This window comes from Hylobates moloch, unplaced genomic scaffold (genome assembly GCF_009828535.3).
Source record: "Hylobates moloch isolate HMO894 unplaced genomic scaffold, HMol_V3 SCAFFOLD_14, whole genome shotgun sequence".
NCBI classification, from domain to species: Eukaryota; Metazoa; Chordata; class Mammalia; order Primates; family Hylobatidae; genus Hylobates; species Hylobates moloch.
Window position 1 is genome coordinate 89,588,211 of NW_026652289.1, and position 16,030 is coordinate 89,604,240.

At 42.5% G+C, this 16,030-nt stretch overlaps 1 protein-coding gene across 1 annotated transcript; it reads left to right on the forward strand.

The window, feature by feature from the left end:
• Positions 1–9,128: 9,128 nt before the first annotated feature.
• CUNH15orf48 (chromosome unknown C15orf48 homolog) lies at positions 9,129–12,183 on the forward strand. Its single transcript, XM_032176140.2, has 5 exons — positions 9,129–9,196; positions 9,311–9,373; positions 9,542–9,627; positions 10,629–10,689; positions 11,801–12,183. Exons 2-5 carry the CDS (start codon positions 9,338–9,340, stop codon positions 11,867–11,869), a joined length of 252 nt encoding a protein of 83 aa, XP_032032031.1. The 5' UTR covers positions 9,129–9,196; positions 9,311–9,337; the 3' UTR covers positions 11,870–12,183.
• Positions 12,184–16,030: the final 3,847 nt, after the last annotated feature.

Genomic DNA, 16,030 nt, shown 5'->3' on the forward strand with positions numbered 1-16,030 from the left:
GAAAGTGTATGTGTGTTGATTTTGTTGTAAGGGGTGGTTTGTTTTGGGTGATTGCTTTTTTATTAAACCCTGAAATTTCATACTTACAGAAAAGTTGCAAAAATAGTACAAAGAATTTTTATGTGCTCAAACTCAGATTCACTATCTTTAACATTTTGCCACATTTGCTTTCTCTGTCTTCCCCACCCCTTGTACATATACACATACACACATTTTTTTTTTGAGTGGTTTGAGAATAGATTATATACATAATGTCCCTTTCCCCCCTTAATACTTGAGTGTGTATTTGTTACAAATAAGGTTATTATATGACCAAATTCAGGAAATTTAATACTGACACAATATTTTAATCTATCATCCAGTGAACTTCATGTATTGTCACAATAATGTCCTATGTCGTAATTTTCCCCATTACAGGATCCAGTCTATGATGACACATTTCATTTAGTCACCATGTCTCTTTAGCCTCTTAACTTGAAACACTTTCTCAATCTTTCTTGACCCTGACATTTTTGAAGAGTATAGACCAATTATTTTATTGAGCCATTCATTCCTGGACTTGTAGTTGATGTTTTGTCGTGGTAGATTCAGGTTATGTATTACCAATGGAGCACTACATAGGGGTATTGTATTCTCAAGAGTATCACAGCTGAAGGCACATGACATCTGTACATTCTTGATGATGTTAATTTTGATCATTTGTTTGCAGTATTGTCTGGTTTCTCCACTATATTGCTATTTTTCCTTTTGTAGTTGTAAGTAGTTAAAAGTTTTTAAAGAGACAGGTTACATGTACATTTTTATTTTCATTTATTACAAAATAATTTAGAATACTAGAAAATACAGAAACATAAAAAAATCCTTTAGTGTTTAACCTTCCAGTCCTTCATGCATGTATAGATAATTTTTAAAACTAGAAGGAATGATACTGCATAACTCTTGTTGTTCTCACCTAACAATATCTGGTAGACATCTCACTAGGCCATTCTCCACTCACAAGGTGCTAAGCTGGGTGCTGGAATGTCCAGTGAACAAGGCAGGCATCAGACAAATTGTCAGTGAATTAATTACAATGGTAAGAAGTGCTTCAAAAGAAGTAGAGGGTACGATGAGAGACTACTACATGAAATGTATGAAGTCATAAAATGTTAAGCAGTTATTGGAGAGTTTCCTATTTCTGAGTGCAGTCAGCACTACTGGGAATAATTAAAGAAAAAACCTGATTTATAGGTATAAAATAATTCGATTAAAATTATTCTAACACACTGACCTTTGCTTTTGAGTAATATGAAAATACCTAGAAAACTTACTGGAATTCTTACATTTTCTTTGTTGGTTATTGATCTTATTGAACAAGGCAGCCATCCTGCACCTGACAAACCCTGGCCTGAACCCCTTAATCAGACATCTAGCTGTGGGCCCCTGTTCTTTTCCAGAAAGTTTCTAGTAGGCTGGTAATTTAGCAACCATGCTTGTTCAAGGCTGAGGTGATTTGAAGATGTCTTTTTTAATTGTAATTAAAGTCAGCCATCCTCATCTGTGGGTTCCACATGGGCAGATTCAGCCAACTGTGTGGGTTGAAAATACTTGAAAAAACAAACAAAAACAATACAACAATAAAAAATAGGCCAGGCATGGTGATTCACACCTATAATCCCAGCACTTTGGAAGGCCAAGGCGGGCAGATCACCTGAGGTCAGGAGTTCAAGACCAACCTCGTCACCATGGTGAAAACCCATCTCTACTAAAAATACAAGAAATTAGCTGGGGCATGGTGGTGTGGGTCTGTAATCCCAGCTACTCTGGGGCTCAGGTGGGAGAATTGCTTGAACCCAGGAGGCAGAGGTTGCAGTGAGCCAAAATCACACCACTGCACTCTAGCCTGGGCGATCAAGCAAGACTGTTTCAAATAAATAAATACAAATTTAAAAAAATCACAAATAAAATACAATAGTGTAACAATTACTTGCATAGCATTTATATTATATTAGGTATTATAAGTAATTTAGAGATGTTTTTTAAAGTATAACCAGGAGGACATGTGTAGGCAACCTGCATATACTATACCATTTTATATCAGGGACTTGAGTATTCGTGGATTTTGGTGTCTGAGAGGGGTCCTGGAACCGATTCCCTGCAGATATAGAGGGATGACTCTGTAACTTCTCAACAGAACATTGGAAGCTTCCTGAGCATAAAGACTATGTGTCTCTTCTCACTGAAATGCTCAACAGATGACAAAATGAGATCAAGAATTTCATTGATCCTGTTCGAATCTGATTTAAGAATGGCTCTGGGCAACTTCCAAAAGCTGTATTCTTGATCTGCAAGAAAATTAAAACACCAGCTTCTGAACACCTTCTTTCTGGTATACTGGGAAGTGTAAACAGTTTTCCCTATAAACTGAACTCAAACTGCTTTCTGGGCCACATTATTGCTTAAGGCTGACTAACCTTAAACAACATAGAACATCCCTGGAACCTCCAAAGTTCAGCAAATCCAGTGTTATAAGCCTGGTCATAAGGCAGCCACTGAAGGATGAGGTGTCAGGATTAACACATCCATCATCAGGAACAGGGAGAAAGAATTCCGACAAAAAATATTTAATAATGAAATTTCTATTTTTCTCAGAAAAGCCTGAGCTGGACTGATTAAATTCCTGGCCAGGCATGGTGGCTCACGCCTGTAATCCCAGCACTTTGGGAGGACGAGGCGGGCAGATCACCTCACCTGACTCAGGCTGGTCAGGAGTTTGAGACCACCCTGGCCAACATGGTGAAACCCTGTCTCTACTAAAAAAAAAAAAAATAGCTGGGCGTAATGGCTCACGCCTATAATCCTAGCTACTCGGGAGGCTGAGGCAAGAGGATTGCTTGAACCTGGGAGGCAGAGGTTTCAGTAAGCCAAGATCGCACCACTCTACTCCAGCCTGGGCGACAGATTGAGACTCCATCCTAAAAAAAAAAAATCTAAATTCCTGGGGTAGGAACCAAGCAGCCATGTCTCCACACCCCTGCAAGCCTGGGTGGCAGTAGGTAGAGAAAGGCTCTACAAGTTGCTGGTAACTGGAGGTGGGTGGGGAAGGCCCCCCAAGGGATTATGGGCTCAGGGGCAGCCACAGAGGGTGATATTGGTGAGTGTCTTGAGTGGGCTGCTTTGGGGGCTGCCAGGGTCTGAAGGGCTGGGAGCTGTGCCTGTTTCTCATCCTGGTCACCCAGGCAGTACTGGCCTGGTGGTGCCTTCTGAGTGCCCTGGCCAGTACACAGGGCTTAGAGGCAGGGATGACCCTAATTTCATGTCCATCCTCTGGGTGCTGGTGGTGAGGCTATGAATTCCATTACATTTTGGAGTGGGAAGTGTTCTTATTGCTAAAGAACTGAATGACAAATTTCTTTTCTGGGGTCTTGCCTTCACAACCTCAGGCAAAAGGGCAGAAAATCTGAAGGTTCTTGAGTCACATACGGTTGACCCTTGAACAACACAAGTTTAAACTCCTTGGGTCCACTTATAATTAATTATTTTTTAGACGGAATCTCACTCTGTCGCCCAGGCTAGAGTGCATGATCTCGGCTCACTGCAACTTCTGCCTCTTGGGTTCAAACGATTCTCCTGCCTCAGCCTCCCGAGTAGCTGGGATTACAGGCACGTGCCACCACGCCTGGCTAATTTTTGTATTTTTAGTAGAGACGGGGTTTCACCATGTTGGCCAGGCGAGTCTCGAACTCCTGACCTCAGGTGATCCACCTTTTGGCCTCCCAAAGCGCTGGGATTTGCTTGGGTCCACTTATATGTGAATTTTCTTCCACCTCTGCCACACTGAGGCAGCAAGCCAACCCCTCCTCTTCTTCCTCCTTCTCAGCCTACTCAATGTGAAGAGATGGAGACCTTTCTGATGACCCACTTCTGCTTAATGAATAGAAATATGTTTTCTCAGCCAGGCCCAGTGGCTCATGCCTGTAATCCCAGCTACTCGGGAAGCTGAGGCAGGGGAATCACTTGAACTTAGGAGGTGGAGGTTGTAGTGAGCTGATATCGTACCACTGCACTCCAGACCAGGCGACAGAGCAAGACTCCATCTCAAAAAAAAAAAAAAAAAAGAACGATATTTTCTTTTTATGATTTTATTCATAACATTTTTATTTTCTCTTGCTTGCTTTATTGTAAGAACTTTGTCTATATAAAAAGCAAAATATGTGTTAGTCAACTATTTAGATTATCAATCAGTAAGGCTTCTGGTCAACACTGGATTATTAGTAGTTAAATACTGGGGGAGTCAAAAGTTATATGCAGATTCCTGACTGTGTGGAAAGCAGGGGTGTGGAAGTTCCCCTAACTCCCAAGTTGTTCAAGGGTCAACTGTACTTGTTTTGGCGACAGTTTTTTGCTGTTGTTTTTTTAAGAAACAGGGTTTTGGGCCGGGCGCAGTGGCTCACATCTGTAATCCCAGCACTTTGGGAGGCCGAGGCAGGCGGATCACTTGAGGTCAGGAGTTTGAGACCAGCCTGGCCAACATGGTGAAATCCTGTCTTTACTAAAAATACAAAAAAAAAAATTAGCTGGGTGTGGTGATACATGCCTGTTAGTCCCAGCTACTCGAGAGGCTGAGGCAGGAGAATGGCTTGAACCCGGGAGGCGAAGGTTGCCGTGAGCTGAGATTGTGCCACTGCACTCCAGCCTGGACAACAGAGCAAGACTCCATCTCAAAAAAAAAAAAAAAAAGAAACAGGGTTTTGCTCTGTTGCCCAGGCTGGAGTGCAGTGGCACAATCATAACTCACTGTAACCTCAAGCTCCTGTGCTCAGGCAATCCTCTCGCCTCAGCCTCCCAAGTAGCTAGGACTACAGGCCCACGTCACCATACCCAGCTAATTATTAAAATTTTTTGTAGACTGGGCACAGTGGCTCATGCCTGTAATCCCAGCACTTTGGGAGGCCAAGGTAGGTGGATCACCTGAGGTCAGGAGTTCAAAACCAGCCTAGCCAACATGGTAAAACCCTGTCTCTACTAAAAATACAAAAAATTAGTCGGGCGTGATGGGCCTGTGATCCCAGCTACTCAGGAGGCTGAGGCAAGAGAATTGCTTGAACCTGAGAGGCAGAGGTTGCAGTGGGCTGAGATTGCACCATTGCACTCCAGCCTGGGCAACAAGAGTGAAACTCTGTCTCAAAAAAAAATCTGTAGAGTCTGGGTATGTTATCCAGGCTGCTCTCAAATTCCTGGCCTTGAGTGACCCTCCCACCTCTGCCTCCCAAAGTGCTAGAATTGCAGGCCTGAGCCACGGCACCTGGCCAACAGAATTTATTGAGTAAACAATTCAAAATTGCTGCATTTGCCTTAATATTATTAATTGTAAAATATAAATGAGTCACCCAAAGCACAGTGCTATAATTCTTGAATCAGGGAAAGACCAAACTACATATTGACCTTGATCTCTCAAAAGCTTGATATACCCAGGCATTATGAAAAGGAAGAAAAGTGTGGCTTTCTGGGTTTAATTTTTATTGCTGCAAATAGGAATAAGCAGATCTTAAAGGTTATATGGGCAAATTATATCTGTAACTACCTACCCATAATTTGTGAATTTTAAAAATGTTTATTTTAAACATTTCTAAACATACATAAAGAGTATATATAACAAACCCACACATACCTATCACCTACATTAAATAATTATTATTTTGTAAAATATTCATAATTTGTTTTTTAGTTGAAGTGTTTTTGCTTTTGTTTTTTTTGAGATGGAGTTTCGCTCTCGTTGCCCAGGCTGGAGTGCGATGATGCAATCTCGACTCACTGCAACCTCCACCTCCCAGTTAAGTGGCTCTCCTTCCTCAGCCTCCCGAGTAGCTGGGATTACGGGATTACAGGCGCCGGCCACCACACCTGGCTAATTTTTTGTATTTTTACTAGAGATGTTGGCCAGGCTGGTCTCAAACTCCTGACCTTAGGTGATCCACCCACCTCGGCCTCCCAAAATGCTAGGATTACAGGCGTGAGCCACCGCACCTGACCTAGTTGAAGTATTTTAAAGTAAATCCCAGACATCATAATATTTCTTCCTTAAATATTTCCACATACAAGCTCTAAAAAAGGGAGAGGCCATTTAAAAAATATAACTGCCGGCCAGGCGCGGTGGCTCACGCCTATAATCCTAGCACGTTGGGAGGCCGAGGTGGGCTGATCACGAGGTCAAGAGATTGAGACCATCCTGGCCAACACGGTGAAACCCCGTCTCTACTAAAAATACAAAAATTAGCTGGGTGTGGTGGCAGGCACCTGTAGTCTCAGCTACTTGGGAGGCTGAGGCAGGAGAATCACTTGAACCTGGGAGGCAGAGGTTGCAGTGAGCCAAGATGCATATATATGTAGAAAACTGCGATACCATGATCACACCTAACAAACTTAACAATATCCCTTTAATACCATCTAATGTCTGGATCCTATTTAAGTTCCCCACTTGCCCCCAAAATGTCTTTTTACAGTTGATGAGTCTTTTTGTATATTCAGATAAATACCCCACCTTTGGTAAGTTTTCTCAGACCCCCTTAGTTAGAATTAATCACCTATCTTGGCAACAGATCATGCCTTGCATTAGAGTTATTTATGGGCGCTAAATTGCAAGCACCTTGAAGTAACTGATTTGTGTCTTATTACTCTTTTTAATTCTTCTATGCCCCTATCCCTAGAATAATGTCTAGACTACTACAAAACTGCATTATATTTTGAAAAGAAATGGTACTGGCAAAGCACAGCTCTGTGTTTAAGGTCATTAATAGGCAATGGCTACACATTTTAATTTCAATTTTGGGCTCATGAAATACTAATGTAAGATTTCTTTCTTCTTCTCTCTCTTCGTCCTGTTTCTCTTTCTCTCTCCCTCCCTTCCTTCCATCCTAGAAAAACTTCTGTTTGTTAAAAACATGAGGCTTTTTTGTAGAACCTTCTGACAGAAGTAGCCTTAGACGTCTTTCATTAAAAGGCTTCTCTGATTCTAGGTAATACAAACCAAGGAGAATTAATGTTGAATTTTCTTTGAAGTATATAACGTAGATCCATCCAATCAGCAAATGTCTCTAGTTACAGCCCTGGGGTTAAAGAGTAAGAACCCTTGCCAGAGTAAGGGAGTGGGAAACTACATTTATGATCGGCCTTACATAAAACGAATCTTTGAGGCCGGGCGTGGTGGTTCACACCTATAATCCTAGCACTTTAGGAGGCTGACGGGGGCGGATCACCTGAGGTCAGGAGTTCTAAACTAGCCTGAACAACATGGCAAAACCTTTCTCTACTAAAAATACAAAAATTAGCTGGGCATGGTGGCACATGCCTGTATTCCCAGAGGCCCAGGAGACTGAGGCATGAGAATTGCTTGAGCCCAGGAAATAGAGGTTGCAGTGAGCCAAGACCACACCACTGCACTCCAGCCAGGGTGACAGAGCGAGACTCTGGCTCAAAAAAAACAAACAAACAAACAAACAAAAAACCAAATCTTTGCATATAGTAACTATTATTGAGTGCCTACTACAAGCAGGGCAGAATGCTTTACATATATTCTAACATTTTTTCCAACTCTCTCTCCCGCTAGTTTTGCCCCCATTTTGCAGATATATAAACTGAAACTCATGAAGGTTAAGTAGTTTACTTAAAGTCAGCTATTAATAAAAAGTATAGCAGGGGCAGGCTCTGAACTCAGGTCCATTTGACTGCAAAACCCAGGTTTAGAACGAAAATAGGGTTGAAACAGAGCAGGGTCTAGCCAATTTCAGGGAACGTTAAGATGTTGCCTTTTAACTTTAACTTACAGCTTGAACTTCAAACTGTTTGTTTTAAAATAACTGGTCCTTTACTTATTGCAGTATTTAACAGAGGGGTGCAGACAGAACCATGATGCTGGGCACCAGACAGACCTGCGTTCTGATGGCATCGCCGCCACTTACCAGTGACGTGACCAGAGCCTCTCTGAGTCTTAATAAGACTTTGCACCCACCTTGCCGAGGGGAATCTGGCTCAGTGTCTGGCACACACACAGCCCCTGGCTCTGTGAAATTGTTACCATTGCAGCCACCTGCAAACTGCAAAGTGAGGTTGCTGGCTTAGAGGAGAGTTAGGAGGGAACCCAAAGACTAAACCAGCCGGCAGGGTCGTTTGCAGAAAGACCTTTTCCTGACAACCTGCCCAGCTGATTCTTTTGTTTGTTCTCCCTCGACCTCAGGTTTTTGTTTTATTGTGGTTTTTTGTTTGTTTGTTTTTGTTTTTTTAGCAGAAAAAGTCAGGACGCCCTGGGAGTTATTCTGAAATAAACTTTACAATTTAATTTTAATTATCTCCATAGGTGCACAGCACCACATTTTGGAACTTTTAATATGATTGGATTAATTCTAATTTACCCGCCTGCACCTGGGAGCCTCTCCTGGGACCCTCGGGTCTGCGGCTCATTTTTCCGGACCCCCTTTTATTGTTTGCTTATTTGCTTATTTAAATATTTTGTTTTATTGTATTTTATTTAATACAGGGTCTTGCTTTGTTGCCCAGGCTGGAATACAGTGATGTAATCTTGGCTCACTGCAACCTCAAAGGCCTGGACTCAAGCGATTCTCCTGCCTCACCCTCCTCAGTAGCTGGGACTGCAGGCAAGCACCACCACGCCCGCTAATTTTTTTTTTTTTTTTTTTAGTAGAGACGTGGTTTCGTCATGTTGGCCAGGCTGGACTCGAGTGATCCTCCTGCCTCAGCCTCCCAAAGTGTTGGGATTACAGTCCTGAGCCACCGCGCCAGGCCCGGATACCCTTTTAGAAGGGTTGGCTTTCCCTCAGGCCTTGGCTATCAGCGCTCCCCTCTTAGGGGGTTCCACCTCCTACTCCCCAAACCTCTAAACTCCTCACAAGCGCCAGGAGTGGCCAAGAGCGACCGGGGTCGGCAGGTAAGGAAGACCGCGGCGAGCGGCAGGGGGCGCCAGCGCCCGCGTTCGGCCGCTTCACGTCAGCCGCACAATGTCCTGCTGGGGGCGCCCGGGAGCCGCGTGTCCAACGGGGAAAGCGAGTCAGGTACCTCGCGCTCCCCGCCCCAGGCGCGTGACCAGAGCGTGCTGACCCGGCCCACCCGGGGCGGTTGTGGTCGCTATATATAAGGTGAGGAGGCCGCCGGCCCGTTCGGTTCCGGGCGTTACCATCGTCCGTGCGCACCGCTCCGCGTCCAGGTGAGTCTCCCATCTGCAGAGACGCGGACGCGCCGGCCCGCAGTTGGCCTGCGGAGCGCGGTGGACGGTTTGGCGCCCACCAGGCGATCAATACTTTGGATTTTTAATTTCTAGATTTGGCAGTTCTTCGCTGAAGTCATCATGAGCTTTTTCCAACTCCTGATGAAAAAGAAGGAAGTAAGTTTTAAAAACAATTGAAAATCTTGACTAAAGTTTTAATTTTTAAAGATGAAAAGATGGCACAGATTTTGAAAAAAGTATAAAATAAATATAGCTGTTTTGCTGTATTTCAAATGTTTCATATTGAAGTGTCTGAATGTGTCCCCTCCACCTGTTATCTGTTAGCTCATTCCCTTGGTGGTGTTCGTGAGTGTGGCGGCGGGTGGAGCCTCATCTTTCGCTGTGTATTCTCTTTGGAAAACCGATGTGATGTAAGTAGGTCTCAATTTATAAAAACGTTTTTGGCAGTGTTTGGATGACCTTTAGTTTATGAAATGTATAAGTTTCCTATTTTTTTCCCATGGATAAGAATGCCAAATTGTGAACTGGGAGTCAGGGTTAAAAAGCATCTTTTATCAGAAAACTCCTATGATATTGTCTACCAATGGGTCAGAAAATGAAAATTAGAAAAAAAAAATTAAAAAAAAAAAAAAAAAAAAAATTTAAAAACCCATGATATTAATCAAATTAGTTTATTTCTTGTGTTTATTCTTTTACCCATTGGCCGTTCTCCACTCTCCGGCAGTGAAGTAAAGCTTGTTTTTTTTTGTTTAAGTTTTGAAATTTAAAGTTCTTCAGTGGTTTTGGGAGATATATATCATAAAACAATCATTTTAATTAAAATTTTAAATTTTAGCTTATTAGATTTTTACTAATGTGGTAGAATTGATAGATTCAGTTGTCTATGATGAACCTAATCTCAACTTTGGGTAGAAGAAAGTAAAAAACAAAAACATGTATCCTGGAATATGAGGAAAAGATAAACTTGAAACTGATGGAGGGTGGTGCAGGGCTGGAGAGGGCAGTCCTCTAACCCGCTGGCAGAGGGGCCTAGAGCCCTGGAGTTCACCACCTTCGGAGTTCAACCTGCCCCTCCCACAGACTGAGATAAGAACATTATTGCATGTTCTTAGCTTAGCAGTTCTGCTCCCATGGTTATTTGGTTTGTGGGATCCTTCCCCAATGTAGCCCAATCAAGAGAATATGGACCTCCTACCCTTTAGAGGAACTGATGCTTAATGTTTGAGCCACACCATGAAACTCCCTTAGAGAATTTTCCATCAATTTTAGTTACTACTGATGGTTCCTGATCATTAGCAGACAAATGCCTTAGTATGAGACTGGTTTTGTCCCTAGCATGTTTATAGACCCAGTATCGGTGTTGGTTTAAATTCACATACTTTAATGTTTAATTGGCTTTGTTTAATTTTAGCCTTGATCGAAAAAGAAATCCAGAACCTTGGGAAACTGTGGACCCTACTGTACCTCAAAAGGTATTGTTAAATTAAAAATAAATGATTTCCATTTTGCCCAAACCTTAGCACCTTTGTTAGCAAAATAGATTTAGTACCTTACCCTTATTGTGTAACTTAGATCAATTGTGCCTTCATCGAGTAATTAAAGTGAGGAGATTTTGAGAGCCTACTCTATGCCAGGAGCGTTGTCCATCCACTCACGAGAAGCATATACACTTTTGGAACTTATGGCTCACATAATACCTGGCAAACTTAAAAATCTGGATACCGGCCAGGCACGGTGTCTCACACCTGTAATGCCAACAGTTTGGGAGGCCGAGGCGGGTGGATCACTTGAAGTCAGGAGTTCGAGACCAGCTTGGCCAAAATGGTGAAATTCCATCTTTACTAAAAATACAAAAATTAGCTGGGTGTAGTGGCACGCACCTGTAAACCCAGCTACTGGAGAGACTGAGGCACGAAAATTGCTTGAACCTGGGAGGCAGAGGCTGCAGTGAGTTGCAATTGTGCCACTGCACTCCAGCCTGGGCAACACAGCAAGACTGTCTTAAAAAAAAAAAAATCTGGATACTGTTAAGTGACAGGGCACATGTGTTTGATCTTTCCCTCTGATCCCATAACACTTAGGAGCCCAAGGGCTTTTTAAAAAGATGGACGGATAGAAACCAGCTCACATTACTATTTTGTGCATGTTTTAGATATGGAAAGAGGTAGGTACAAACACAATGGTGATGCTTTTTCTAAAGGGGAGTGTGGACAAATCCGAAAGAGGGACATGCAAATGAAAGTCAAATTTTAGGCCGGGCGCGGTGGCTCACGCCTGTAATCCCAGCACTTTGGGAGGCCGAGGCGGGCGGATCATGAGGTCAGGAGATCGAGACTATTCTGGCTAACACAGTGAAACCCCGTCTCTACTAAAAATACAAAAAATTAGCCGGGCGAGGTGGCGGGCGCCTGTAGTCCCAGCTACTGGGGAGGCTGAGGCAGGAGAATGGCGTGAACCCCGGGGGATGGAGCCTGCAGTGAGCCAAGATCGTGCCACTGCACTCCAGTCTGGCAAAAAAAAAAAAAAAAAAAAAAAAAAGTCAAATTTTTAACAAAAGGGTTTTTTTTCCTTTTTTCCCATCAGCTTATAACAATCAACCAACAATGGAAACCCATTGAAGAGTTGCAAAAGGTCCAAAGGGTGACCAAATGACCAGCCCTCGCCTCTTTCTTCTGAAGAGTACTCTATAAATCTAGTGGAAACATTTGTGCACAAACTAGATAATGGACACCAGTGTGCGGAAATGCTTCTGCTACATTTTTAGGGTTTGTCTACATTTTTTGGGCGCTGGATAAGGAATTAAAGGAGTGCAGCAATAACTGCACTGTCTAAAATTTGTGCTTATTTTCTTGTAAATTTGAATATTGCATATTGAAATTTTTTATGATCTATGAATATTTTTCTTAAAATTTACAAAGCTTTGTAAATTAGATTGTCTTTAATAAAATGCCATTTGTGCAAGATTTCTCAAAGTTTAGATATATATTTAAATGGAAAAGAAAACATTTTTATAGGAGAAAAATACATTTGAACCATGAAATTTCATCTTTTAAATAACATCCAGTACAGATGTCTGCATAAGCTTTTTTTTTCAAGTTCATTCATTCACTAGTAGTTTATTGAGCACCTACTATTTGCAGTATAGCTAACGAAGCCAGAATTTGGTGGGATATGAATAAAAGATGGTAAGTACAATGAGGAAAATGAAGTGGGGATGAGGTTGGAGACTCTCATGAGGATTGACCTTGGAGGAAGTGCTGGGATTCTGGAGGTGAATTGGAATGCAAGGCATACTGAGATCTGCCCTAAAGATGCCAAGCCAGGCTGGGCGCGGTGGCTCACGCCTGTAATCCCAGCACTTTGGGAGGCTGAGGCAGGCGGACCACGAAGTCAGGAGATTGAGACCATCCTGGCTAACATGGTGAAACCCCGTCTCTACTAAAAATACAAAAAATTAGCCGGGCGGGGTGACGGGCGCCTGTAGTCCCAGCTACTCGGGAGGCTGAGGCAGGAGAATGGCGTGAACCCGGGAGGTGGAGCTTGCAGTGAGCCGAGATCACGCCACTGCACTCTAGCCTGGGTGACAGAGTGAGACTCCGTCTCAAAAAAAAAAAAAAAAAATGCCAAGCCATACTGTGATGTTCTTGTGGGGACTAGGGAGGGGAAAATGAGGAGCCTTGCCAGCGCTCTTCAGAGTTTGGGGCCACTCTTCTCTCTGGCCAATGGTAACGTGAAGGCTGAAGATACATTCATATCCAACATGCCCCTGGGCTCCCCTGCCTGTCCCTAAAAATAAGAAGAAAGTTGCTTTTCATTAACTTTTTTTTAAAAAATGGAGATATAATTCACATGTCATAGTATTCACCCATTTAAATTGCACAATTCAGTGGTTTTTAGCATATTCACCAAGTTGTGCAACCATCTCCATCTAATTTCAGAACATTTTCCTCACCCCAGAAAGAACTCTGTACCATTAGCAGTCATTTCCCTAGTCCCAACCCGTCTGCTCCCAGCCCCAGGGAAATACTAATAAACTGTCTCTATGGATATGCCCATTCTGGACATCTCGTGTAAATGGAATCAGGCAATATGTGACCTTTGGGTTTGGCTCCTTTAACTTGGTATAGTGTTTTTAAGAGTGATCTCTGTTGTACCATGTTTATATTATCAGTATTTCATTACTTTTTCTGACAGTACTCTTCCAATGTAAGGATATGCCATTTTTGTTCATTGGTAAGTTGATGAACATTTGGGTTGTTTCTACTTTTTGGCTATTATGAATAATACTGCTATGAACAGCCATGTACAAATTTTTGTGTGGCCATGTATTTTTGGTTCTCCTAAGCAGGTACCTAAGTTCGTTAACTTTTTTTTTTTTTTTTTTTTGAGACAGGGTCTTGCTGTGTCACCCAGACTAGACAGGCTGGAGTGCAGTGGCACCATCTCACAACCTCTGCCTCCTGGGCTCAAGCAATTCTCATGCCTCAGCCTCCCGAGTAGCTGGGATTACAGGCATGCGCCACCACCACACCTGGCTAATTTTTGTATTTTTAGTAGAGGCAGGGTTTTGCCATGTTGGCCAGGCTGGTCTTGAACTCCTGACCTCAAGTGATCCACCTGCCTGATCACTTGAGGAAAGGAGTGATTCCTTCCCTCCCCATTGGATCATGGCTAACACCCCTATAACAAAAGACAGGTTAACCAGAAAAAGCGTAACAAACTTATAGTTTTACTTGACATAGTAGCCTTCAGAATGACGACCCAAAGATATAGGGAAAACTGTTCATTTTTATGCTTATGTTCAATGAAAAGTCGATGTAGAAATATGACTGGACATGTAGAAATATGGACAACAAGGATATGGTCCTAATGCTATCAGAATAGACTGCATGGGGAAGCTCACCAAGGCCTGTCTGCAGCATTTCCTCCTGCCAGGTGGGGGTAGGATCCCTCTGGAATGAGTGTCTTAATTTCTTTATGGCCAGCTGTTACATAGAAAGGTGGGGGAAATTTAAGAGCAATATATTTAGGTTTTATGGCTGGCTTTCAGGAAAAGGGATTCTAGCTTCTATGGCTGGTCTTGGAGAAGAGGAATTCTAGTTTCTATGGCTCACCTGGGGAAGAATCAGGGGCAACAGACAGGAGGGCAGAGAAATTTTGCTTCTGCGGCCTTCATTCGGGGTATCATTTTTTGGGCTCCAGCTTTACCTTCACAGCAATAAAAAATAACTAGGTTGTGCCAGGAACTTGGCAACTCTGAGAGGATTAAAGCAAGACTGCTGCCAACTTCTGTTGCTTCCTTATCACCTCAAGTCGTCTCAGATGAAAGTCTCTGATTGTTGACCTCAAGGAATTACACGTAGCAATTGGGAAGCACATTTTTATTTGCTTAAGCTTCTAAAATCGAATGTAATATCATTTGCACAAATAAAAATTAACAGTTCGTCAACTAAGAGAGCAAAGTATAGAGTGTTTTTCAAGGGATGACTGTGGCTTTCAACTTACAAACCTCATTAAAATGTGGTGGTGTGAACATGGCAATGAGAGGTACTCTTATGCAGGTTTAGGAAGGAGAGGACAAAAAGCAATGTTGATGCTTAAATTTCAAAAGATTTGGGTTTTGTTGTTTTGTTCTTAGCATTTCCCTCATTTTATTTTGAAATTTTTCAAATATGCAGAGAAGTTGAAAGATACTCACACTTCTTATCAATTAACATTTTGCCACATTTGCTGTATCTCCCTGTATATGTATGCTTTTCAAAAATTAACTCGTTGAGGCCAGGTACAGTGGCTCATGCCTGTAATCCCAACACTTTGGGAGGCTGAGGCGGGCAGATGGCTTGAGCCCAGGAGTTTGAGACCAGTGTGGACAACATGGCGAAACATCTCCACTAAAAATGCAAAAATTAGCCAGGTGTGGTGGCACACACCTGTGGTCCCAGCTACTTGGGAGGATCACCTGACCCTGGGAGGTCAAGGCTGCAGAGAGCCTTGATCTCATGCCACTGCACTCCAGCCTGGGCAACCCAAGTGAGACCGTGTCTCAAAAGAAAAAAAAAAAAAAGTGTTGAGAACAAGTTACAGACATAAGGCTTTTTTCCCTAAAAATTTAAGCATGTACTCACTGCCTAAGATAAAGGACATTCTAGCTGACTAGAATACCATTATCATTCCTAAGAAAGTTAACATTAATTCAATAATATCACCTATCATAAATATGATAGTGTCACTAATTGTCTCAAAAATATCCTTTATATCTGTATATTAAAATCCAGAATCATCTAATCCAAGGTTTACTTGTTGCATTTGTCTAAGTTGTACTGAGTACTTGACTGACTTGTGGTCATGAAAATGACTCCAAATCAGCTTTTATAGAACAGCCATCTGTACAGATAATGAGAACATTATCCGGATAACATTCTCTTACATGCAGACTTTACAATTTTTTATTTACAATCTAATAATGATGTATTTTCATGTAGTTTATAAGAGGTTGTACAATTGATGGGCACTCACTGTGTGCTAGACGCTGTGCTGGCCTTGAGGCTCTGACAGCTTAGGAAAGGGAGACACACATGTAAACAGCATGAGAGCAGCGCCAGGACAATAAAGCAAGGACAGGAGTAAGCACATGGTATGAAGGAAAGCTTGCCAAAGAAGGTGGATCCCTGAAAGTCTACTTGGGCTAATTTCATTTTTTTTTTTTTTTTTTTTTTGAGACGGAGTCTCGCTCTGTCGCCCAGGCTGGAGTGCAGTGGCGCGATCTCGGCTCACTACAAGCTCCGCCTCCCGGGTTCACGCCATTCTCCTGCC

Coding starts and splice junctions, on each gene's coding strand:
- CUNH15orf48 (XM_032176140.2), top strand. CDS start 9,338: ATGAGCTTTTTCCAACTCCTGATGAAAAAGAAGGAA. Junction 9,374..9,541: donor TCCTGATGAAAAAGAAGGAA/GTAAGTTTTAAA, acceptor GTTATCTGTTAG/CTCATTCCCTTGGTGGTGTT. Junction 9,628..10,628: donor CTTTGGAAAACCGATGTGAT/GTAAGTAGGTCT, acceptor GTTTAATTTTAG/CCTTGATCGAAAAAGAAATC.